Genomic DNA, 23,914 nt, shown 5'->3' on the forward strand with positions numbered 1-23,914 from the left:
CAATGTAATACATCAATGCTCTTTTGACATCTAATGTATGTAGTGCCCTTTCAGCTACGGTATCTGGCTGTGGAAAGAACACTGGAAGTTCCACTGTTTGATTTAGATGGAACGGTGAAATAACCTTTGGCAAAAATTTAGGATTGGTCCTTAGGACGACTTTATTTTTGTGTAGTTGTATAAAAGGTTCCTGTATAGTAAACGCCTGAATCTCGCTTACTCTTCTCAGGGAAGTAATGGCGATGAGAAATGCCACCTTCCAGGTTAGGAACTGTATGTCGCAGGAGTGCATGGGTTCAAAAGGTGGACCCATAAGTCTAGTTAGGACAACATTTAGGTTCCATGAAGGAACAGGTGGTGTTCTTGGTGGTATAATTCTCCTAAGGCCCTCCATGAATGCTTTAATGACTGGTATTTTATATAGGGAAGTTGAATAGGTAGTCTGCAGGTATGCAGATATTGCTGCAAGGTGAATCTTAATGGAAGAGAAAGCTAGGTTAGATTTTTGTAAGTGAAGCAAGTAACCCACTACGTGTTCTGGAGTTGTGTGTAATGGTTGTATTTGATTAATATGGCAGTAGCAAACAAACCTCTTCCATTTACTTGCATAGCAGTGCCTGGTGGATGGCCTTCTTGCTTGTTTTATGACTTCCATACATTCTTGGGTAAGTTGTAAGTGCCCGAATTCTAGGATTTCAGGAGCCAGATTGCTAGATTCAGCGATGCTGGATCTGGGTGTCTGATCTTTTGGTTGTGCTGTGTCAACAGATCTGGCCTGTTGGGCAATTTGATGCAGGGTACCACTGATAGGTCTAGCAGCGTTGTGTACCAGGGTTGCCTTGCCCAAGTTGGTGCTATCAATATGAGTTTGAGTTTGCTTTGACTGAGTTTGTTTACCAGGTAAGGAAGGAGAGGGAGAGGAGGAAAAGCGTAAGCAAATATCCCTGACCAGTTCATCCATAGGGCATTGCCTTGGGATTGTTTGTGTGGGTACCTGGATGCGAAGTTTTGGCATTTTGCGTTCTCCCTTGTCGCAAACAAGTCTATCTGAGGTGTTCCCCAGAGTTTGAAATAAGTGTTCAGAATTTGGGGGTGAATTTCCCATTCGTGGACCTGTTGGTGATCTCGAGAGAGATTGTCTGCGAGTTGATTTTGTATCCCTGGTATAAACTGTGCAATTAGGCGAATTTGGTTGTGAATTGCCCAATGCCAAATTTTTTGTGCTAGCAGGCTTAACTGCGTGGAGTGCGTCCCTCCCTGCTTGTTTAGATAATACATTGTTGTCATGTTGTCTGTTTTGACGAGAATGTATTTGTGAACTATTATTGGTTGGAAAGCTTTTAGTGCTTGAAAAACTGCTAGAAGTTCTAGGTGATTGATATGCAGTTTTGTTTGATGTACATTCCATTGTCCTTGTATGCTGTGTTGATCGAGGTGTGCTCCCCACCCTGTCATGGAAGCATCTGTTGTTATTACGTATTGTGGCACTGGGTCTTGGAAAGGCCGCCCCTTGTTTAAATTTATGTTGTTCCACCACAGAAGCGAGAGGTAAGTTTGGCGGTTTATTAACACCAGATCTAGAAGGTGACCCTGTGCTTGAGACCACTGTGATGCTAGGCACTGTTGTAAGGGCCTCATGTGCAGTCTTGCGTTTGGGACAATGGCTATGCATGATGACATCATGCCTAGGAGTTGTAATACCATCTTTGCTTGTATTTTTTGTGTTGGATACATGCGTTGTATGATGGTGTTGAAATTTTGAATTCTTTGTAGACTTGGAGTGGCTACTCCCTTTGATGTGTCTATTATGGCTCCCAGGTATTGTTGTACCTTGCGTGGCAGAATTTTGGATTTTGTGAAATTGACGGTGAACCCGAGTTTGAAGAGGGTTTGTATGATCTGATTTGTGTGATTTGAGCACTGTATGAACGAATGGGCCTTGATTAGCCAGTCGTCCAAATATGGGAACACATGTATCTGCTGCCTTCTTATGTGTGCAGCGACTACCGCAAGACATTTGGTAAAGACTCTTGGTGCGGTTGTTAATCCGAAAGGCAGTACCTTGAATTGGTAATGTATTCCTTTGAATACAAACCTTAGGTATTTCCTGTGCGATGGGTGTATTGGTATATGGAAATAAGCATCCTTGAGGTCTAAAGTTGCCATGTAGTCGTGTAGTTTTAGCAATGGCAATACTTCTTGTAGTGTGACCATGTGGAAGTGGTCTGATTTGATGAAAGTGTTTACTACTCTGAGGTCTAGGATTGGTCTCAGCGTTTTGTCCTTCTTTGGTATCAGAAAGTACAGTGAGTAAACTCCTGTGTTTATTTGTGTGTTTGGCACTAATTCGATTGCATTCTTTTGCAATAGTGCCTGCACTTCTATCTCCAGGAGATTGGAATGGTGTGTTGTTAAATTTTGTGCTTTCGGTGGTATGTTTGGAGGGAATTGTAGAAATTCTATGCAATAACCATGTTGGATAATTGCTAGAACCCAAGTGTCTGTAGTGATTTCCTCCCATGCTTTGTAATAATGACCTATTCTTCCCCCCACTGGTGTTGTGTGGAGGGGGTGAGTGACATGTGAGTCATTGTTTAGTAGTAGGGGTTTTGGGGCTTTGAAATCTCCCTCTATTTCTAGGGAATTGCCCTCCTCTATATTGTCCCCGAAAACCTCCTCTATACTGTCCCTGGTAAGTGGACGGTGTTGCTTGTGAGGCGCTGGCTTGTGTGCTTTGACCCCGAAACCCCCCTCGAAAGGGCGTTTTACGGAATGTGCTGTAATTCCCTCTGCTCTGCGGGGAGTAGAGTGCGCCCATGGCTTTGGCAGTGTCCGTATCTTTTTTGAGTTTCTCAATCGCTGTGTCCACTTCTGGACCGAACAGTTCTTTTTCATTAAAAGGCATATTGAGAACTGCTTGTTGAATCTCTGGTTTAAATCCAGACGTTCGGAGCCATGCATGCCGTCTGATAGTTACAGATGTATTAATTGTCCGTGCAGCTGTATCTGCAGCGTCCATGGAGGAACGTATCTGGTTGTTGGAGATGGTCTGTCCCTCCTCAACCACTTGTTTCGCCCTATTTTGGAAGTCCTTGGGCAGATGTTCAATGAGATGTTGCATCTCGTCCCAGTGGGCTCTGTCATAGCGCGCAAGTAGTGCCTGGGAGTTCGCGATGCGCCACTGGTTTGCAGCTTGTGCTGCGACTCTTTTACCAGCTGCATCGAACTTGCGGCTTTCTTTATCTGGGGGTGGTGCATCTCCAGATGTGTGAGAGTTGGCCCTTTTCCTAGCTGCTCCTACAACAACAGAGTCTGGTGGCAGCTGTGTAGTGATGAAAGCCGGGTCCGTAGGAGGCGGCTTATACTTCTTTTCCACCCTTGGTGTGATTGCCCTACTTTTGACCGGCTCCTTAAATATGTCTTTTGCGTGCCGGAGCATACCATGGAGCATAGGCAGGCTTTGGTAGGAGCTGTGGGTGGAGGAGAGTGTGTTGAACAAGAAATCATCCTCGACTTGTTCTGAGTGGAGGCTTACGTTATGAAATTGTGCTGCTCTAGCCACCACCTGAGAGTACGCGGTGCTGTCTTCTGGTGGAGATGGCTTTGTAGGGTAGGCCTCCGGGCTGTTATCTGACACTGGGGCGTCGTATAGGTCCCATGCGTCCTGATCTTGGTCACCCTGGCTCATGGTGGTGTGAGCTGGGGAGTGAGATGGAGTTTGTGCTGGTGAAACGTTAATCACGGGCGGAGGAGAGGGTGGTGGTGTAATTCTTTTAACCACTTTTGGTTGTGGTGCTTGTTCCGTCTGGAACTCCAACCTTCTCTTTCTCCTAATGGGGGGAAGGGTGCTTATTTTTCCTGTCCCCTGCTGAATGAAGATACGCTTTTGCGTATGGTCCACATCAGTTGCTTGTAGCTCTTCCTCAAACCTATGCTTTTGCATTTGGGAGGTTAGCGAGTGCTCTTCTGTATAAGAGCCTGAAGCTGGGTCGCTTGCAGTTTGTTTCGGCGTCGAAACTTTGTCTGCGTGTTTTTTCGGCTCCGAGGTGACTTTTTTCCTTTTCGGGGCCGAAACCTCTCGGCGTCGATCTGTTTCGGTGCCGCTGTCTCGGCGTCGAGCCGTGTCCACACCGGCATCTCGGTGTCGAGGCTTGTCTCCAGCACTTTCTCGGTCCCGAGAAGGCTGCGTGCCGGTGTCTCGACCGGAGTCGGACGATCTCGGCACTGTTTTGGCCTTTTTCGGTGCCGACGGTCGGTCACCGAATTTATGGGTGGAGCCATGGCCTGGTGGCAGTGGCGTCCCCTGGGCCTTGTAAATGTTTCTTTGTGTGGTTTTCGATGTCTTACTCACGGTTTGTGTGTCGTCGAATCCTTCGGAGTCTGAGTCTTGGATTGAGAAGGTACCTTCTTCTTCCTGTTCCTCGAACTCCCGTTGGGCTGTCGGTGCGGACGCCATTTGAAGTCTTCTGGCTCGACGGTCTCGGAGTGTTTTTCGGGACCGGAACGCACGACAGGCCTCGCAGGTGTCTTCGCTGTGCTCAGGTGACAGGCACAGGTTGCAGACCAAGTGTTGGTCTGTGTAGGGGTATTTATTGTGGCATTTGGGGCAGAAACGAAACGGTGTCCGTTCCATCGGCGTTCTTCAGCACGCGGTCGGGCCGACCAGGCCCCGACGGGGGATCGAAAAACTACCCCGAAGGGCACCGGAGCTCTTCGATCTTCGATGCGGTGTGGAATCTAAGTACGCCGATCCCGAACGCAACAATACCGACGAAAATCTTCCGAAATTAGCTATCTTTCCGTTCCGAAACTCGGAGCGACAGGAACACGTCCGAACCCGATGGCGGAAAAAAAACAATCGAAGATGGAGTCGACGCCCATGCGCAATGGAGACAAAAGGAGGAGTCACTCGGTCCCGTGACTCGAAAGACTTCTTCGAAGAAAAACAACTTGTAACACTCCGGCCCAACACCAGATGGCGAGCTATTGCAGAACATGCGTATCTACAGCGACAGATGCCATCGAACTTTTAATTTCTCCTTGTTTTTTTCTCTTTCCATGTGTGCTGCTATCTGCCACACATGTAGAAAGAGGTACAATGCCTTTCTAGATTGTTTTTGTGCAGGAAGGTGCCCCTTCCTGCACAAATACAATCCTGCCTATGTTGGCACTAGGCAGCAATTGTGCACCAGTGGAGGGGGAAAAGGACAGAAATGTACTGTATTTCATAAATACGGTCCATTCCTGCCCTCTTGTATTGGAGTGTGGCAGTGTAGCAAGAAGCCTTGCATCTCTGCCCCATATCAATTCCTAATAAATGAGGACCTTTGTTTTTAGCCACACCCTTGACCACGCCCCCACACTCACTGATCTTTGATTTGCTAAACGCTATTTAATATTATTTCCTCACAGTAAAAATGATTTGCTGTGCAAAATGGGGATGTTTATTATTGTTGATGATGAGGAGTACCAGGTTCTAGAATTTTTTTATCAGGAGGGGGTCCTTACACCTACATTTTTTTAAGAGGGGGTCCCGGCATCAAAAAGTTTGAAGACCTCTGCCCTACACTGAGTCCAGGCAACCCTTAGTGATAGTGTTTTGGTGCCTAGATAACCAAAGCTCTCTAGGGGTAGCTGTGGAGAGCAGTTCAGGCTTATCAAGGAGGAGTGTAAAACACTTACAATACCACAGCAGTCAGTTAGTGACCGTCACACAAGAAAGAACCACACCATGTGTTGCAAAAGTAACATATTCCTTATTACAACACTGTACTAACATTGGTATATCTCCACCTGGAGATGACTACACACAAAATATACACTTGGTAGGAGAAGTATAAAAATACATGGGACCCTATTGGGGTTGGAGGGACCATATACTAAGAAAGTGGTATAAGAATGGAGGTGCCCAACCAAGGTAAGTGTGTTGGAATCCAAAGGGCTGGGGGCGTAAGGGTTTACCAGAGGTAAGTATCAGAAATCCCACAGGCCCCCGGGTGCAGAGATGTAACAGAGCTGGGTGTCCCATAGGTTACCACAGGATCATCACGGTTGGAATTTTTAGGATTCAGGACCCTTCCCAGAGGACCCCAAGGAAACCAGTTGGCACAAAGAAGGTTGGATAGTACCCCCACCCATGGATACCCAGAAGATTGGAATACCTACACCAGGGAGCCCAATTGCATAGGAGTGAACTGCAATCGGAAACCTTAGTTGAAGTCAATGGAAGCCTCGATTGGTCACATGCTATCACGACCCATGGACCAAGTTGGTGGAACCAAAAGGTGAATTCTGGACGTGAAGAACCTGAAAAAGAAGGGGACAGTGTCTAGACCACTCTGAGATGTCCAGGCGGTTCAGGTAAGCAATGCCCACCCTCCTAGAGGTGACATTCCTGCAGGTAGGTGAATGATTAAGTCCAGCTGTGGAGTACAGGGGATGCAGGAAGATCCATGGAGTCGCTCATGGGCAGTCCCACATTGGTCGCCAGATTGCAGGAGGGTCAGTGGTCAGCAGGACCAACAAGCATTAGCAAATGCAAAAGTCATTGCAGAATAGTTTGCAGGTTTTTCTCAACCCTTAGAGGAGAGTCAGGGCTGGCCCTCAGCAGGAAGGAAAGCCAGCAGGAATCGTTAGAGCTCCCAAGAGTAACCCACTGGCAGCAAGCAAAGGGAGTTGCAGGGAGGCCTCAGCAGCACAAGAAATAGGAGTCCCACACCACAGGAGCTGCAGAGTGGAAGCGGAGCTTGGAGCTGCAGAGTGCTGAGGCTTCTTGGAGCTTGAAGATCTCCTGGAGGGAGAGCCAACAAACCTTGTTAAGAGCAACAGTTGCAGTTGACAGGGGTTCCATTCCAGGGCTGCAGCATAAGCCCCCTGTCTACCAAGTTGGCAATAAGGACCTGGAGAGAACCACAGAATCACCACCTGTGTTGCAGAGCCTTTCAATGTCCGTGGGGCAGCAGGATCCACCAGCTGGTCTTTGTCGTCTTAAGGTGACTGCAGATGCAGGGCAGTGACTCCTTCACTCCAAGGGAGATTCCTTCTTGCTTCTTGGACGCAAACAGAGTCCTTGTGTCCCTGGAAGATGCACAGCTACGGATGTTGCAGAAATCTTGCAGGATCTGGGGAAATAATATTGCAGGGGGAGCTTTCCCAACTGGATACAGTCTTGTTTCAGTTCCAAAACCAGACCAGCAGAGGTTCCAGAGGCCAGAAGCAAATGGTCTTGCAGAGAGTTCCTGTGTAGAGTCTTACTCGACGAAACTGAGGACCACCCTTAGGGAAGCCCTTAAGAAACCCTAAAAGGGGGTTGGTCACTGTCTGCAGTAACCCATTTATCTGAGGGGGTCAGGGACGTCATCAACCTGGCATAACCAGTCAGACGCTCCCAGGGGACTCTGCACATCTTGTTCCCAACATGGCAGAATCAACGGACCACCTGGCAGAGCTCTGTGTTGCCCCCCCAGGGGAGCAGCTGGACAGAGGTATGGTCACTCCCCTGTCCTTTGTGTAGTTTAGTGCCAGAGCGGGAACCTGGGGTTCCTGCACTGGAGCAAACTGGTTGCTGTAGGAAAGGCACCAAATGTGCCCTTCAAATCAATATGGTGGTGCTGAAAGGCCATCCACTTCCAGCCAAGAGATGCCTAGTTCTAAAGGAGAGGCGGTCACACCTCCCTCTTACAGGACACCCTTTGTTCTGCCTTACCCTGCTACAGTTAGGCTCAGCAGCAGGGTGGAAGCACAGTGTCTGGGGTCTGCAGCAGTGTGGGCTGACAGGCAGCCCCGGCAAAGCTGTACAGGAAGAACTGAGGGATCCTTTAAGGAATCCCCAGAGTACACCGTATCATGCAACTAGCACTGGAATCTGTGTAGTTGCATGATTCCAACATGTTTGATACCAAACATACCTAGGTTTGGAGAGCCATTAAATCGCTGGACTAATTATGTTGACTAGTGTCCACTACATACATCAAGATGGCTTCCAAAGACATATAAAGCCCAAGAAATGGAGTCTGGGTTCTGTAGGGTAACCTCTGTTCATGCAGGGGTGCCCTCAATCTTAGGACCATGCACCCTGCCATTGGGCTGAAGGGCCTAACAGAGGAGTGACTTAAGGTGTCCAAATGCAGTGACTGCGATATAAGGCAAGCGTTATGTACCTATCCCAACCAAAAATAAGTCGTTGGACTAGGCCACCAGCCCCTTGTTGCCAACACCGCCTTCACCAATATTTCCGCAGCAGCCTCCACTACCTGTATAACCTCCACCACATGTACCAGACATGCCTCATTCACCACATTCTAATATAGAGCCACTGGACATTTCCCCTCAAGGCCTCCCAAGCAAATGACATCAGCCTACATGACCCTGCAGGTGACACTTCATGTGCCCCAAGACACTGACCCTAAGACTTCCCAGGGGATACACACCCAGACCTGTACCCAGCACGCCCCCTTAACCCCTGATGATGCAACCAAATATCAAGAGCGGCTACTTTTCATGGTGTACAATTACACAATGAACTTCTAGAAGAGTAGTTCTTGTTTGAAACGCTCTCATCGACACACGAGTCACAAAATAACTGCTGACCCTGAAAAGCAGGCTCCACCACTTAGAGGATATCTTTCAGTGCCATGTCAGGGCATGCATTACAACCCCGAGGGCCGATTTAAAAGAATAAATAAATAATAAAAAAAAAAAGAATAAATAATACAAAGCCTCACCTTCTGACTCAGTATACATAAGTTGTCAAGTACCACCTGACTCACTAGTGGTAGCAAGTGCTAGAAGCAGGAAAGTAGCATCTATCTGACATAGTTACCCCCATTTGTTTCTTGGTGTCAGTGTGTTTAGACTGTAGTGCTAATCAGGATCCCAGTGTCAGTGCTCTCTCCTCTAAATTTGGTTGTTGGTTCAATTTTACGCCCCACGGTTGGCATACGGATGCACCCATGTAAGTCCCGAGTACATGGTACATAGGTACCCAGGGCATTAGTACACCAGTGGTCCCCCATGGACTGCAGCATGTATTATGCCACCCATGGGAGCCCATGCAAACTGTGTCTGCAGGCCTACCTTGCAGCCTGCATAAAATATCTCAGCAGTCTTTTTCAGCACCAATTTCGAATTTTTTGTTTTGGAGCCGATTTTTTGTTATGCGCCAAATCCGTCGAAACAGAGGATCATACCGACCCTGAGGTAATGAAGGCAGAGGAGGTGTCGGCACTAGAGCTTTCGGCTTCAAGTGGTGTTTTGGCACCGAGTGGGAGGGTGGGGCGTCCGAACTGGAATCTCAGTGCGGACCATGGCCTATAGGCAGTGGTGGCCTGAGGGTGTCTTTGTGGAGACGTGAGTCTTTTGGTGGAGTCAACTCAAGGCTGAGAGGCAGCATCAGTCAGGATCGATACACTGGTGATTGCAAGGTCAAACTCTGGGTCCGATTCCGAGCTACCCTTGACAGAAATGGCATCTTCTTCAGCCACCAAAACCTCCGGGTGAGGCTCTTGTTTGACATCCTGCTGTACAAAGGGGTCTGGAGTGTTGTTGGTCGATCTGCGCTGCATTTCGATGCGGCATGCTCAATAATCACACATCGTTTTCTTCTAGTGTAAAGCTTAGCAGGTTTCTCACACTCTGTGTTCTGAGAAGAGACACAGGTTACAGACTTGATGGTAGTCGGTCTTGGGGAATTTTGCAACGTGGGAAAAAGTGAAACAGAGTTCCTGCCATCACTGGGATGGCATAGTTTGGAAGTCGGAGAGGAAGATTGAAGACCCTTGACGGGCAACGACAAAACCACGTTTATTAGACTAGTAGAGGTTTGATGTGCACGGGAAGAAAAAATGAATGGTGTAGTAAGCCGTCTCTCCATATACTGCACTAAAATTAATTACAGAGAGTCCAGTGGATCTCCAAAGGCATCCAGAGGCAGAAATAGATGGGTCTAGTGCTCTTTTTGTGACAGTCTGGGCAAACAGTTAGGCTTATCAAAGAGTTGTGTCAAGCATTTGTTGTACTCAGAGGCAATAAATGAGACACTCAAAGAATTAATCCAGGACCTATTTAGAAAAATAACATTTGCTTTTATATATACTTTGAACCAAAGAAACGTTGTTATAAGGTAAGCAGTTTTAAAATTAACAATACTTTGCTGTTTTCAAAAATCAACAGTGCAATTCTCAGAGTCTTTAATGTTAACCTATAGGAGGAAAACAAGAATGCAGTTTAACAGGTAAGTACATGACTTACAATCCCAGTCTTTAGAGTTTTAGACTAGCACTGAGGAAGGTTCAGATTGGTACCAAGAGCGCAGCCCAAGCGGCACGGGCGGCTGGTTGCAGAGGTCAAAGTCAGAGCCCAATGTTCTCCAATGGAGACTTGCGGGGTGGTTTGGAAATGAAGACACGCTCCTCTCAGCAGTTTCAGAGGTTGGTCTCTGTGGGGTTGAGCCGAGCACCCGAGGGACCATAGGGCAGCACCAAATGTACACCCTCAGAAGCACAGGGGCGGCCAGGTGTAGATTGCCAACACAGCATCGGGCCCCCAATGCTATCCAGTGGAGACATGGGGTATCCGCTGAAGCACTGCTTACAGGTGAGTAAAGTGGAGTCAAAGGTCGATCTCCTGGAGCGGAGGTAAGTACAAGGGGGGCAGCACGAAACTTACACCCTCAGCGGCACAGGGGCGGCCGAATGCAGAATGCCAATGGCGCCCAATGTTATTCAATAGAGGAGATGACTTTCAGAAACAGGCTGCAGGAGGCTGGGAGAGGATAATTCACAGCTGCACAGTTAAGCTGAGGTGTCAGGGGTCGTAGGGACACTGATGGCCCAGCTCCCCAAGGGCCCGGGGCTCCGGGTGGAGGGATGTCTTTTGGTGTCAGAAACAGCCTTCGAAGCAGGTCACGGTCAGGAGGAGTTCTTGGATTTAGGCTGCAGGCGTCGCTGTGGAGTCTGGCAGAGGTTAGCTCACAGTGGACTCTTGGTCAGAAGTGCTGAAGAACCTTCACTGGACTGGTGGGCCACTTGGACTCTGGCCGGGGACGTCAGGTGAAGAGTGGTTCCGGCCTTTGGTTTAAGGGTTCCTCAGGCAGACTTATTTAGAGATGTTTTCTTCTGGACGGGTCCCCTGATCACAGGATTTCTTGGCCTTTATTTAATGCAGGCAGTCCTCTCAAGGCTTTGGATGCCGTTGGGCTGCAGGACAGTCGTCTTCTGGGTGCAGGTTCTTTGAAGACTGAAGACAGGCCGGTAGGGCTGGGTCCAAGTCGGTTGGTGTCTTCTCTGCTGGGGCGACTTGTGATGTCCGGCTCCTCTTAGGTCGACAGGAATCGGATTCTAGGGTTCAGGGGTGCCATCTAAATACTGAATTTAGAGGCGTTACTGGGAGTGCCAGGTGGTAGCCAATGGGCTACTCACCTTTATGGTGACTATACCCTTCCTATGATAACTTTCTTTAGGAAGTGGCATAGCCCTGATCCTATTGGTTTAATTCCTTCCATGCAAGTTGGAGGAATGTATAAAGTAGTGCCCACTTCAGTTCGTCCCGCCAGAAGTGGGACTGGCATGAAGTTGACACTCCTCCTAACTGACTGAATTTTACCACCACTCCTGCAGCAGAAACTGGGGGTCAGCCTCCTCCACCATTTGGAGAGGCCTGGGTCGCATTTCAAAGGGGACAAGGCCTTTGAAGCTCCCTGCCCTGGAATGTCCATCCTGCCTGGAAGAAGAGGTCACACCTCTGCCAGAGTAGGCTTTTGTTCTGAGCCCTCAAGAGCATTGGCTCTCAACTCAGGGGGCCAGAAATCGGTCTAATGTGGCTGTACTGGTTTTGACCAACCAGTGCCCAACACTAGAAGTTGGTAGGTTTTTCAAGGGGCACCTCTAAGGTGCCCTCTGAGTGCATGTATTAATAAATCCATCACTGGATTCAGTGAGGGTTTATTAATACCAGATGTTTGATACCAAACTTTCCTACTGTCAGTGAAGCCATCATGTACCTTGGGAACTCATAATGACCAGTGTCCAGCACATGTACTTAAAATGGCTTCACTGCTTACTTACTGTGTCTGAGAATCGACAAATACATAGCAGGGGCATATCTGATTATACAGGTATACCCTCACATGTAATATAATGCACCCTGCCTTTGGGGCTTGAAGGCCTGCTAGAGGGGTGACTTACATAAATTGCATGCAGTGTAAAAGGGACAGGGCACAAAGGCTGTGTGCTACGTTGTGTTTTCATTTTAGTTCTGCACCAAGACACGCTGGTTTCAAAAGCAACACTCTGTGCACTTAGTGAGAGGGTCCCTGAGGGTGGCAAAGTTCGTGCTGCAGCCCTCAGGGGCCTTCCTTTAGTACCCCATGCCCTAGGTACCAGGGTACCATTTTCTAGGGACATATAGTGGTAGCTAAAGGTTTGTCAACTGGGAAAAATTTCTGCAGTTTTAGGAAAAGAGATCTGGCACGGGGGCCTGTTTAGCAGGGACCCAGTGCATTTTCAGTCGAAATTGCACCAGAAGCCAGGCAAAAATTGTGTGTACAACCAGTTACAATACAGACGGCAATAGGATAGAACTGCAACAGAGATCAGACAATGGTCTCGACTTGGAGTGTTAGCACACACATCCGAAACAGACAGTGGAGAAAAACAATCTAGCCATGGAGAAGATGCCCATGTGCAGTATCACCATGGAGTCACTCTACCTTGTGACTTGAAAGACTTTCTTCGAAGAAAAACAAATTGTACACATCCAGATTCAACACTAGATGGCAGAAGTATGCAGAGCATGTATATTTACAGCCACACATGCCTAAAACATTCTTTTTGTCTGAGTTAGCAGATACTAATCCTGTGTACTTCAAGAATATGATCAAAGCAGACTTCAAGCTAAATGGACGCAATATGAATGAACTGGAAGGGTTCGTTCTGACCCAAGAGTCTCAGAAATGTTTTGTGCTTCTTGAATTCCTCTCTGCAAGGTGTGTTTTAATACTATCTGCTGAACTGGTGGGCATGAGGAGGTGTTCGAATAATGACAGGCGTTTCTTCATGAGAAACCTGTGGATGGTTTTTCTACAGGATGGTCTGGAATAGTTACAGTCTACATTGTTAGTGGGGTTTTGAGTGGAGGAGTTGTCAAGTATTTATTTAATGGACACACGTGCAGAAGTAATTTGGTGTTCTGACCCCTCTTCAGATGGGTGAAAACCACCTCTTGATTAACTTCAAAGTAGATGATTATGTGCCTTCAATGGCAATAGCTTTAAAGTTAAGTGCCTTGATATTGTAAGCTTCAATATTTAAGTCTGACAGAGTCTGATCTGCCACTCAAACCTGAGTGCCTCGATGGAGATACTGATGGACAGCATACCAGCAAACTTCTTAATATCAACCTTCTAGATGTTGAGTGTTTAGATGTCAATTTCAAGAGCAGGGCTGTCCTAAATCCCTTAAAACAGCATACGGGAGTGTGATGAAGAGAAGATTTGTAACTTTTTATTCACACTTCTCATCAACTTGGTCCACAGAAGTAGCTGTGTGCACAGAGGAAGAGGTAGATTCTGGTCCTGCTGGCGAGCTTCTACAACGGAGTCAGAAAATTATTTTAAATGCTCTCTCATGATCAGTAGGATATGCCTCTGGTAGTCTTCAAAGTTCTCTTTGATATGTTCTGCTCAAAGAGCAAGTTAATGGAGTATAGCCTTCAGGTAGACATAGGAATCAGAGGGCTTCAGAGTGCTTTTCAGATTTTTTTCTCTTACAACTAGGGTACTTCACAAAAAGCAAAGGCACGTCAGAGTAAAATTGGTCAGATGCCTGAAGGAAACCTAACAAATACAGCAGCAAACACTGATTCGGACAACCCTCCAGATAAAAACCTTATCGTTACAAAGTCAATACAAAAAATGATGTCAGATTCTTGCAGCAAAAGTAGGGGAAAGAATTTGTTTTCCAACTGCCTATACTGGAAAGACAAGCTAGTCTGACGCCTTAAAGGTATATAGTAGTGTTTTTGCAGCTTTCTAATTTGTAACTGCTATGACTATCTGCTCCTTTACATTCGTTTTTTTTTTTTTTTTAAGGGCAATTGGTACCAAATCATTTAAGTAGAATCATTTAACAACTTCAAGTTTTCTAGGAATCATTCCGAACTTACCTGACAAGACTTCTCTAGATAGTAGCAAGTTACACATCACCTATTAAAACATCTAGAAGTTTATCATTATAATCGTTTTATAAAACATTAGTATGGGTTGGTGGAGCAGGATGCATCCAGTACACACTAGATTGCTAGAGAGTCCACCCAGGGTGGATCCAACATGCATGCATTATATTCGTCATTGCTAAGATTCCCTAAAGTGATGATGATAAATTTGCAGCACACACAGTAAATAAATGTGAAGGGATCGTCAAGGTTTGCTTTTTCATGTAAGTATGGAAATGGAGCCATATTTTCTCAAATTAATGTTAATGTTTCCGTAACACACCAATGCCAGATTTTGGCCCACCATATAGATCAAAGATTGGGAATTTAATTGTTTGCATTATAGGGAAACCAGCAGCAAGTAAAAGCTGCGTGCTAGGTTTTCCAGAGGGCAGTGATAGAGTATAGACTTTCTACATAGATCTCACTGAGCAATGCAATCAGTGGATCCATTGGTACCTGAATATTAGTAATGTCTTTAATGCAAGACAAAACATCCTTCCAAGAGCCGCTGCAACACATTCGCCCTTCCTCTTATAGGGTAGTAGTCGCCAACCACCTTACACTTTCTGGTCCCTAAACGGGGGTCTGAACCTCCAAAGACTGCTTTCAATCTTAGTGGTGACAAATACAATTGAAACATTACCTTGTATGTGATTTCTTTGTATTATGCACAAAAAGATAATTTACAAGCCCTCTGCCACATCAATACCCAGGAGATTTCAGATTAGTCTACCCCGAGTTTGAAAGACCATTTTCTGACATACGTGTGACTGGAAAGAGTGGTTTATTTCAATCATTAGTCAACCATACTTACCTCTTGTTCCAACATACACCATGTGTTATTTTGATTTAATGAAAACCATATAACTGTGCCACAAGGATGTATATACCTAGGATGTTTGTAAAGGATAAAGTAAAAAGAAAAGAAAATGAGATCGTGCATGGGGCAGACATTCAATGTTTAAAAAGATAAGTTAAAATCATATAATGGAGAGTCCTGTGATAGAACACCCTCCTAGAAGGAGGGAGATTATAAACTCTGGTTAGAGTAGAAATCTGAAACAAGTGAAATAGCCGTGATCTGTCTTTGATCATATAGGAAGCCAGGAAAGGAGGCCTTCAAGAGTGGGGCAAGTTCTCCAGCTGGTCCCTAGAGCTCGAACTGGTAAGGCTCAAGTTCCATGGGCTCCGTTCCCTCAGAGGATGGTAAGACATCTTCCTGGGAAGTGGAGTCTTGTGCTTTTTGCTGTAAAAAATCTGGTCCCAGAGTCTTCCTGACTTTTCTCTTGGAAGTTTGGGCCATTATTCCAGGCAGGCTCCAACACTTCTTTTTCACCCTGTGCTTGGCTTTTTGCTCTAGGTTTCACACACACACACCATCTCTCAAGGATTCCCAGCATGGCTGCATGGGTTTTGAGTTCTACCTCAGCCCAACCTGAGGACTCAAGGTCATTCCCTAGCAGACATTCAACTGGTACTGCAGAAGAGACCACTTCCCGTTTCAGGCCAGTAATGCCTCCCTATTCTAAGGTCGCCATAGCCATGGGATGGACCTTATTCATTGTCAGCATTGGTGACTGGATAAGTTTGTCCAGCCAGATACTGTCCTGGGGAAATTAGTTTTTCTGTCACTATGGTGACAATGGCACCTGTATCCCTCAGGGCTTCTACCCTAGTCCCATTAATAAAGGGATGCTGTCTATTTGTTCGTATTAGTGGGGCAGTCAGCGAGAGTGGCAACATCTACCCCACCCTCAGAAACTAAAGTAGCTTCAGTGTGAACCCTGATTTGCTATGGGCTGACTGTTGATCCCATCTGGAGACTAGCTATACTAGTGCTAGTTGGTGCTGTGCTACGGGGATTCTTTTTTTGGGACAGGCTAAGTCTCCAGTTGGGTTATCCATGCTGTTTACAGCTGAAACACCAGGCCTTTTTGGGATCAAAGTTGTTACCCTTGTACCCATGTGAAAAAAGTGAAGAGGCTTGGGGCCCACCCTCCTGCTCAGGTTTTTGAGGGCCTTTAGAAGACTCTTTACTTTTAACCTTAGGTGCCTCACCACCCTTCCCTACGGGAGGCTTTGTATCACCTTTCTTGTGGTCATCCCAGTAGAAGTCTTGGTCACCCTAATCTTGATCCAGTGGTCTGTCTTTTTTCTCAAATCTTGGGGAGAAATTGGACCTAGGTCTACCAGATATTGATGCACTTGTCATTGAAGCAGTTAATTAAAAGATGTTCTTTCACAAAATATAAAGCCCATATTAGTCAAGCACTCCATTCCAGTTATCCAACCACCTAATGTTTTCACTGAGTAGTCTATAAATCAGGCCAGGATTGCTTCGAAGTTTTGTGAGCCCCACTGAACCTAATTCTATACTCCTCAGTGGTGAATCCAAAGCCCTCAATCAGAGTAGCCTTCATGTGGTTATATGATTCAGCATCTGCACCAGTGAGTGTGAGGAGCCTATCCCTACACTTACCAGTAAATAATTCCCAAAGGAGAGCTCTCCAGTGAGACTTTTTCAATCTTCTGGTTCCACAAGCTCTCTCAAAAGATGTGAACCACTCGGTGATGTCATCACCTTCCTCAAACTTGGGGACAATCCCTTTGGGTTTTTTAGGAGTGTCAGAGTGCTCTCTGTCCATAGGTACTAAGTTGCTGTCACCATTAATGGGTGCTAAGCCCATTCCTGAGCTCTCCTTTTCTATAGCCAGGAGCTGTCTCTCCAGAGCTAATCTTTTGACCATCTTTGCTAAAAGGTGGTCCTCTTCATTGAGGCTGCCCTCAATGTTCCCAGAGGAGCTGGACTGCCCTGTGGGAGATCAAGGTCCTGTGAGTACTATCCTTACCGTCAGGGGCATTTGGACCCTGTCCTCCCTAGTTAGGTTCGGAGGGGGCGTTCATCCTCCTAATCCCTAACTTCTTCCCCATCTGAGGGGATGTCTTCCTACTCAGTAGGGCGTTCCTTTGCATACTCTGCCAAGAGCTCCTGGAGATTAACCTTGGAAGAGCTGGAACCAGTTTTAATTTGTTTCAGTTTGCAGAGGAACAATAACTCTCTCATCCTAAAATGAAGGTAATGGGTGAGGCTGAGCTCCACAACCATGTCCTTTGAGCTGCTCATTTTGTTACTAAGGTTGGGAATTATTTTTAAGAACTAAAACTACTTTTAGCTACTTACCCCTAACGATGGTAGCTTTTACATCTAAAAAATAAATGCTAAAGGGGACTTAACCAAGGACCTAGCAGGACTTATCAAAATTCAGAAAAAAATGTCAATTCAAAAAAAGATTGAATCTAAAGGCAATTTTGGAACTTAGTCGTGTGATCAGATATAGTAGTGCAGCAAATGAAGCCTTAGACCACACCACTGACCCACCAATGTAGGAGTCCAGGGGGGTTAGAGGTGTAAGAAAACTTAACAGATAAGTACACAGCTTACGATTCCTGTCTTTGAGGGTTATTATGTCAACAGGTCAAAGTTTAGGCTGACCCCAAAAGTGCACCCCCAGCAACACTGGGTCGGCTGAGGTCAAAGTTGGCATTAGGTTTACAATGAAATCCTATGAGTACTGGTGATGTTTGGTAGAAAGGGGATTGCAGGTAAGAACCCACGGTTTGAGGACACAGGCCTGGGGGGGGATTTAGGTTAGCACCAGGGGGAGCCACCGGTTCACACCAAGAACACACCCTCAGTGGCTCGGGTGGCTGGGAGCAAGGTGCAAACAGAGCTGGGCGCCCAATGCTTTTCAATAGGGGGACCCCGTGGATCACAAAATATGCTGCAGGCTGGATCCAGGGGTCAGTTCCGGGAAACCAAAGGCTGAACAGGTAGGGGAGGTGCCCCCTGGATGTTGCTGGTCAGTCAGTCAGAATCCCCAAGGCCAGGAGGTTGCGGGTGTGGAAGTCTACTTTGGTGTGAGGTATCTCCGTTGGATCCAGTCGCGGTCGGGGGGGGTCCTCTGGCTTCAGGCTGCATGCGTCATCGTGAGGTCGTACTGGCGCCTGATTAGAAGGATCCCAGCACACACTCAGTCAAGTTAGCATCAATATCAGGCAAAAGGGAGGGGGGGGGTAACCATGTCAAAAGGGGAACTTTCCTACACAGACAACACCAACGATGGATAAGGGACGATCAACACCACCTGATGGAACGCTGGGGTACTGCTCAAGAAAAATCTCCAGATCCAATCAGAACGCATGTGGGAAATTCAAAAGTAAGGAATCTGCAACTAGAAGTTTCTATCAGATACATGGAACCATTCTTAATAAGGAAAACTTAAGGAAAACAAAATTACTCTTCTGGTTTCTTCTAATCTTAAAGACAAGCATAAAATGCACCTCAGGTCTGCAATCTGTGGGACGGGAAAGTAGGTGGATGAGGGTTTTTTAGGGATTGAGGGGACACGCATCATTCCAAACAGCCATTCTCTAATTGGGAAAATCAGAAGTCTCACTAGTTATGCACTTAATCAACATTACAGGTTGTGACTTCCTGACCCTGCCAAAGCCTCCATCATTAAAACAGAAAAGAAAAGAGTTGAAGGGCCACCGCCAATTAAGTAAAACAAAAACATGGGTCATTCGAGCCACAGAAAGGGCCCAACGGTACTTTTCAAGTATCACTGCAGATTCTGCATGAAGACAAAGACAGTAAAATAATTTCTGAAGGCCTAAATAAAGTATGCAAGATAGCTATAAGCCCACTCGCCTATTTAACATACACATATCCAGGTAAGGGTGCAGCCATGTAAGGGTGTGGATTTGGTGACATGTAAACTTTTCCAGAAGCTCCCATTCAGTCTCAGACATACCTTGGGAAGAGTTTGCTTCCTCGTCGTCCAGTGTAAGGTCGATTACTCCACCTCCAGGCTTTCCACCCTGAAAGAGAAACTCAAACATTGGCCAATGTGTCCACAAAGCCACAGACACAGGAACAAATTCAGTTCATTATATGACATTCAATGGACCAGGAAAACAAACAGCCCTTTAGGTAGGTCACAGAAATTAGAAGTCTTAAAGTGACAATTGAAATTCTTGAAAGCGCAATTCACCAGTTTTCTTTTAGGGGTTATTTGCTATACTGGATCTTAGACATTAGTCTAAGACCCAATTTTCAGATTTGCAGATTCAATTATCAGATTTAATTCTTCACTCGCTAGTATGAACTTCCTTCCATAGGTCTCACCACTATCAGTCAGGCAAAACCATGTAAAAAACTGATGTGTTGCAAAGTAGGCTACTATGAGCCATGACAGAGGTTAACTGACACTGTTCTATCGGCCATTGTTCTGCTATTAGATGCGGCCTGCATAACTTTACCTTCTCGAATTGTATGAAAAACATTATGTACCAGTAACGAAGGTTCTCCAGCATTGGTATTTATTTTATAGATTCACTTGCTTGCATTAATCCCAGTCGTCAGGCTAGGGACTCTCAGTAGACAATGTTAATACAGCAGTGTACATAGACACTCAAAGACACTGAAAACAGCTAAAGACTAAATATAACCAGGCACATGGATTATGTGAGCCAAAGCTCTGATCAATGAAGTGAGAGAATGCACAGTTTTAACCCCGCCCCACCCAGAGGCTTTCAGCTTCCAGATATTACAACTTATAGCAGTGAAATATGCATATCTTGGAGCCTCATGAAAAAGGGAGTATATCTATGAAGGATACCAGTGTTGCAGAACTGTAGCGTTAGGTAAGCAACTTTTCTCTTCTCCAGCACTGGATCTTCTATAGATGAAATGCTTGAATTAGGATTGACTAAGCAGTGTCAATATTTAGTGATAGGTGGGAAAGAGTCTCACATTAAGTGAAAAATTTCCAGAGCACCTCCCGTTGCACTGCCAATTCCTTTCTGTGAGAAACATTGTGCCGAAGAGAGCACATTTAATTATCATACTATTCACTGTGGGGGCTGTATCAGTGACTGAGATAGATCTGTCCATCATAATGAATGCCAAGGTGATGTATGAGGCGCTCTACCTGGACAAAGTCTATTTTTTACACCCTTGTCTGACCGACAATAAGCTACAAATAGCTAATTTTGCTGGTGGAAATCCTTGCTTTGCTTTAAAAATAATTTTAGACATCTCTTAACATCCTTAAGAATGAAGCAGAATTTTTGCTGCAGTGGGCAGATGTTAAAGAAAGATGGCAATGATATTTTATGGTTTATATGAAAAGACTAAAACATTAATCTTTTAAGAAATTATTGTCAAAGAAGCACAAATATGCATCCTTACACAAAAACATGTTCAGTTCAACGCAGATGAAACCCTACCTCCAGATACCCAAATGACTCTAGGGGGCTCAGCCCTTTGCAAAAGCTTCTCCTTGGAATTTTGGACAGGGTCACCTGCTGTCACACAACAAGCACTTGACACTCTGATTTATCGCAAATGTATCCCACCAAGGGCTTCCTTATTACAGAAGGAATAGGTTACTTACCTTGTAAGCATCTATCTGTGGCCTGTAGTGCTGTACATTCACATCCACTTCATGCTTCTGCTAACTAGTGATGAGGTCAGGTGTTTGCAAGAGCTTTTTGTTTGAAAAAGTCTTTAGAGTAACTATGTTGGCTGGTAATGAACATAGGGACCAGCCTAATTGTTAGACTGGTTTCCGCCCACAGGGTGAGTAGGAACATGAAGTGTATTGTAGAAAGAATAGTGACAATGTAAAAGTTAAGAGAATTAGAAGTGAGGTAAAAACTGTATGTAACTACAACAGCCAAAGGCCTCCGGTGAACATATACCATTTGTGGGATGTGTTGCTGTTGATACATCTCTTCACACACTTTAAAGCAGTTGTCCCCCAAGCAGTGGCTAGCCAGAGGATGTTGGGGAGGATTGGAAAAGACTTCTCAAGACAGCTTAGCCAACTTGTGCTGGTTGGCAGGCTGAGACTTCTACGCAGTAGTGTTTACTGAATGTGAGTGGAGCGGATAAGGTAGCTGCTTTAGAGAGGACAGCTACAAGTATGTTTTCAAGGAGCACCAGAGAGCCTCTTCTTTCGAGTGGAATGCAGTCTGTGTGGGATAGGCAGATTTCTTTTAGCTTTGATATAACAGGTTTGTATGCTCTTGACAAGCCATCTATCTATGTCTGTCTTTGAGAGAGCAGAATCTTGGTGCAGTTTAGAAAAGTAGACTAACAGCTTTTGAGTTTTGCAAAAAAGATTTATTCTATTGACAAAGTACATGAGGGCACTCTTTACATCAAGACTGGAAAGTGCCCTCTCTGCTACAGATTCCGGTTTTGGGAAGAACACCGGCAGCTCAATGATTTGATTGAGATGGAATGGAGATATCACATTTAAAAGAAATTCGAAATTGGTTCTAAGGACAACTCTGTCCTTGTGAGACTGAAAGGTAGGCCCCTCAAGAGTGGGGGCTTGCAACTCACTATCACGTCTTAAGGATGTGATCGTGAAAAGGAATGCCACCTTCAAGGAGAGGAAATATAAGGTTTCAAAGGGTGGGTCCATACATCTGGGAGACATTAATGTTCCAGACTGCGGCGGGGGCACCTCTGGGTGGACCACAGGTATCCTGAGTAAGGAAGCATGCATGTATTTTGCATGTAGGCAGCTACAGCAGCCAGATGTAGGAGAATGGTTATACATATGCAAGGCACGATTTTGGCAGGTGAAGGCGGCAACAAATGACTTCTTGTACATGAGAATTAAGCTGGTCTATTTTTTAGGAATGCAGTAGTGGGCAAACCTTTTTCCGATTGGCAGCACAGCAGGCCTGGGTAGTGGCTCTGTGTGATTCTTTGAGGATAGACATGCATTCTTGAGAGAGGTTTAAGTAACCAAACTCTACAACTTCAGAAGCCGGATCACTAGCCGCCTGGTATTGGGATGTTCAATCTTGCCTTGGCCTAGAGTGAGAAGGTCAGGCCTGATTGGTAACTTCCCGTGGGGGTACCACTAACATTTCCAGGAGGGTGGAGAACCACGGTTGCAAGACCCAAGTGGGGGAGATCAGTATGAGAGTGAAAGGTTTCTCGCAGCTTCTGAACCACATACAGAAGAAGTGGAAAGGTGGAAAAGAGTAGGCAAATATCCCTAACCAGCTCATCAATTGTGCATTGCCCATGGACTGTGGGCATGGGAATCTGGAGGTGATGCTTTAGCATTTGGCATTTTGGGTGGGTGCGAACAGGTCAACATTGTTTACCCCCATTGGCAGAAGTACAGGAGCTGGACTTGAGGGTGGAATTTCCACTAATGAGCTAGCTGCCCCATCCTGATAAGCAGTTCTACAAAACTGTTGTCCACTCCCAGAAGATACTTCACCAGTAGATGTATCCAGTGGTGAATGGCCCACTGACAAATGCTCTGCGGTATTGCTGACAGCTGCAGTGAGTGAGTGGTGCCCTGTTTTGGGAAGTAATATATTGGGGAGGGGAGGAGGAGGAGGAGGTTTGTTTTTATAAGGACTCCCTTGTGCTGAATTTTCTGGAAGAATGCCTTGCGCCCTAGGTGAATAGCTAGTAGTTTGAGGTAACTGATGTGTAGGTACTGCTGCTGCGACAAGCAGATGCTCTGGACTGTCAGGTGCTAAAGATGCATTCTTCACCCCAAGAGAGACGGATCCGTGGTGATGGTCACTTGTGGAATCCGGTCTAGGAAGGGCCCGTTCTTTAACACGTTGCTGCTGCTGCACCACTGCAGAGAGGAACCAGCGTTAGTCCGAATCAACACTAGATCTGGCCAATGACCCACCACCTGTGACCACTGTGAGGCAATGCTGGATTGGGAGCATGTGTAAGCGGGCGTGGGGAACAATGGTTATGCATGACGCCATTGTACCTAAAAGAAGCATGACTGTCCTGATAGTCAGCTGAGGATTTGGCTGAAAAAGAGGCAGTAGCTGGTGGATGGCCTGCTCTCTTACTTGACTGGGGTAAGCTTTGCCAGTAACTGTTCAGCATGACTCCTAAAGGGTTGAATTTGCTGATCTTGCAGGTATTCATTGTGAAGCTCAGTTTGTGATGGAGGGAAATTGTTGTTCGAGTTGGTGAAAGGTAACCCTGCCCTCCTGTACTCTTGATCACCCAATCGTCTAAGCACAAGAAAATATAGATGCCTCTCTGTCTGAGGTGGACGGCTACAACTGCAAGGCACTGTGTGAAAACTTTAGGGGGCAGTGGTGACCATGAACTGTAGCGCTTTGAATTGGTAATGCTGACCACTTACCACAAATCAGGCAGTGGCGATAAGCGGGGTGGATATGTATATGAAAGTAATAGTCATTTATGTCGAGAGCTGTCAAAGTAGCCTTGCTATAGAAGATGAATGACATCCTGTAGGGTGACTATATGGCAGTGCCCTGAGAGGATGTACTTGGTGAGAAGCCCGAGAGCGAGGACTGGCCTTAGACGTCCTCATTGGGGATGACAAAATAGATGGAGCAGACTTCCCTGCCTTGGATTTGCAACAGCATTGGCTTACTGCACCCTTGAGGATGAGCGCTTGGTGATCTGCAGGGACGGTGAGTGTGCAAGATGGGATGTTTGATGGGGTTGCAGTGAGTTCCAGGCAGTACCTGTGTTGTATGATGGAAAGTACCCTCTGGTCGCAAGTTATCTCTTTCCAAAAGGGAATAAACCTCTGCAGCCTTCCTCCGACAGAAGCAGAGTGATCGGTGGTAAGGGAAAGGAAGTCACTACTTGGTGGAGGTGGCA

At 46.1% G+C, this 23,914-nt stretch overlaps 1 protein-coding gene across 6 annotated transcripts in view; it reads right to left on the minus strand.

Annotated features, from left to right (window-relative positions):
* Positions 1-23,914, minus strand: part of ATF7IP (activating transcription factor 7 interacting protein) — an 828,655-nt gene that overhangs the window by 178,165 nt on the left and 626,576 nt on the right. For all 6 annotated transcript variants that reach the window (XM_069231239.1, XM_069231237.1, XM_069231238.1 and 3 more), the window contains one exon: positions 19,026-19,092. In XM_069231239.1, the coding sequence (XP_069087340.1) occupies positions 19,026-19,092 (67 nt within the window). The remainder of the gene's footprint in view (positions 1-19,025; positions 19,093-23,914) is intronic.

The sequence above is a fragment of the Pleurodeles waltl genome, chromosome 4_2, assembly GCF_031143425.1.
Source record: "Pleurodeles waltl isolate 20211129_DDA chromosome 4_2, aPleWal1.hap1.20221129, whole genome shotgun sequence".
In the NCBI taxonomy this organism is placed as follows: domain Eukaryota; kingdom Metazoa; phylum Chordata; class Amphibia; order Caudata; family Salamandridae; genus Pleurodeles; species Pleurodeles waltl.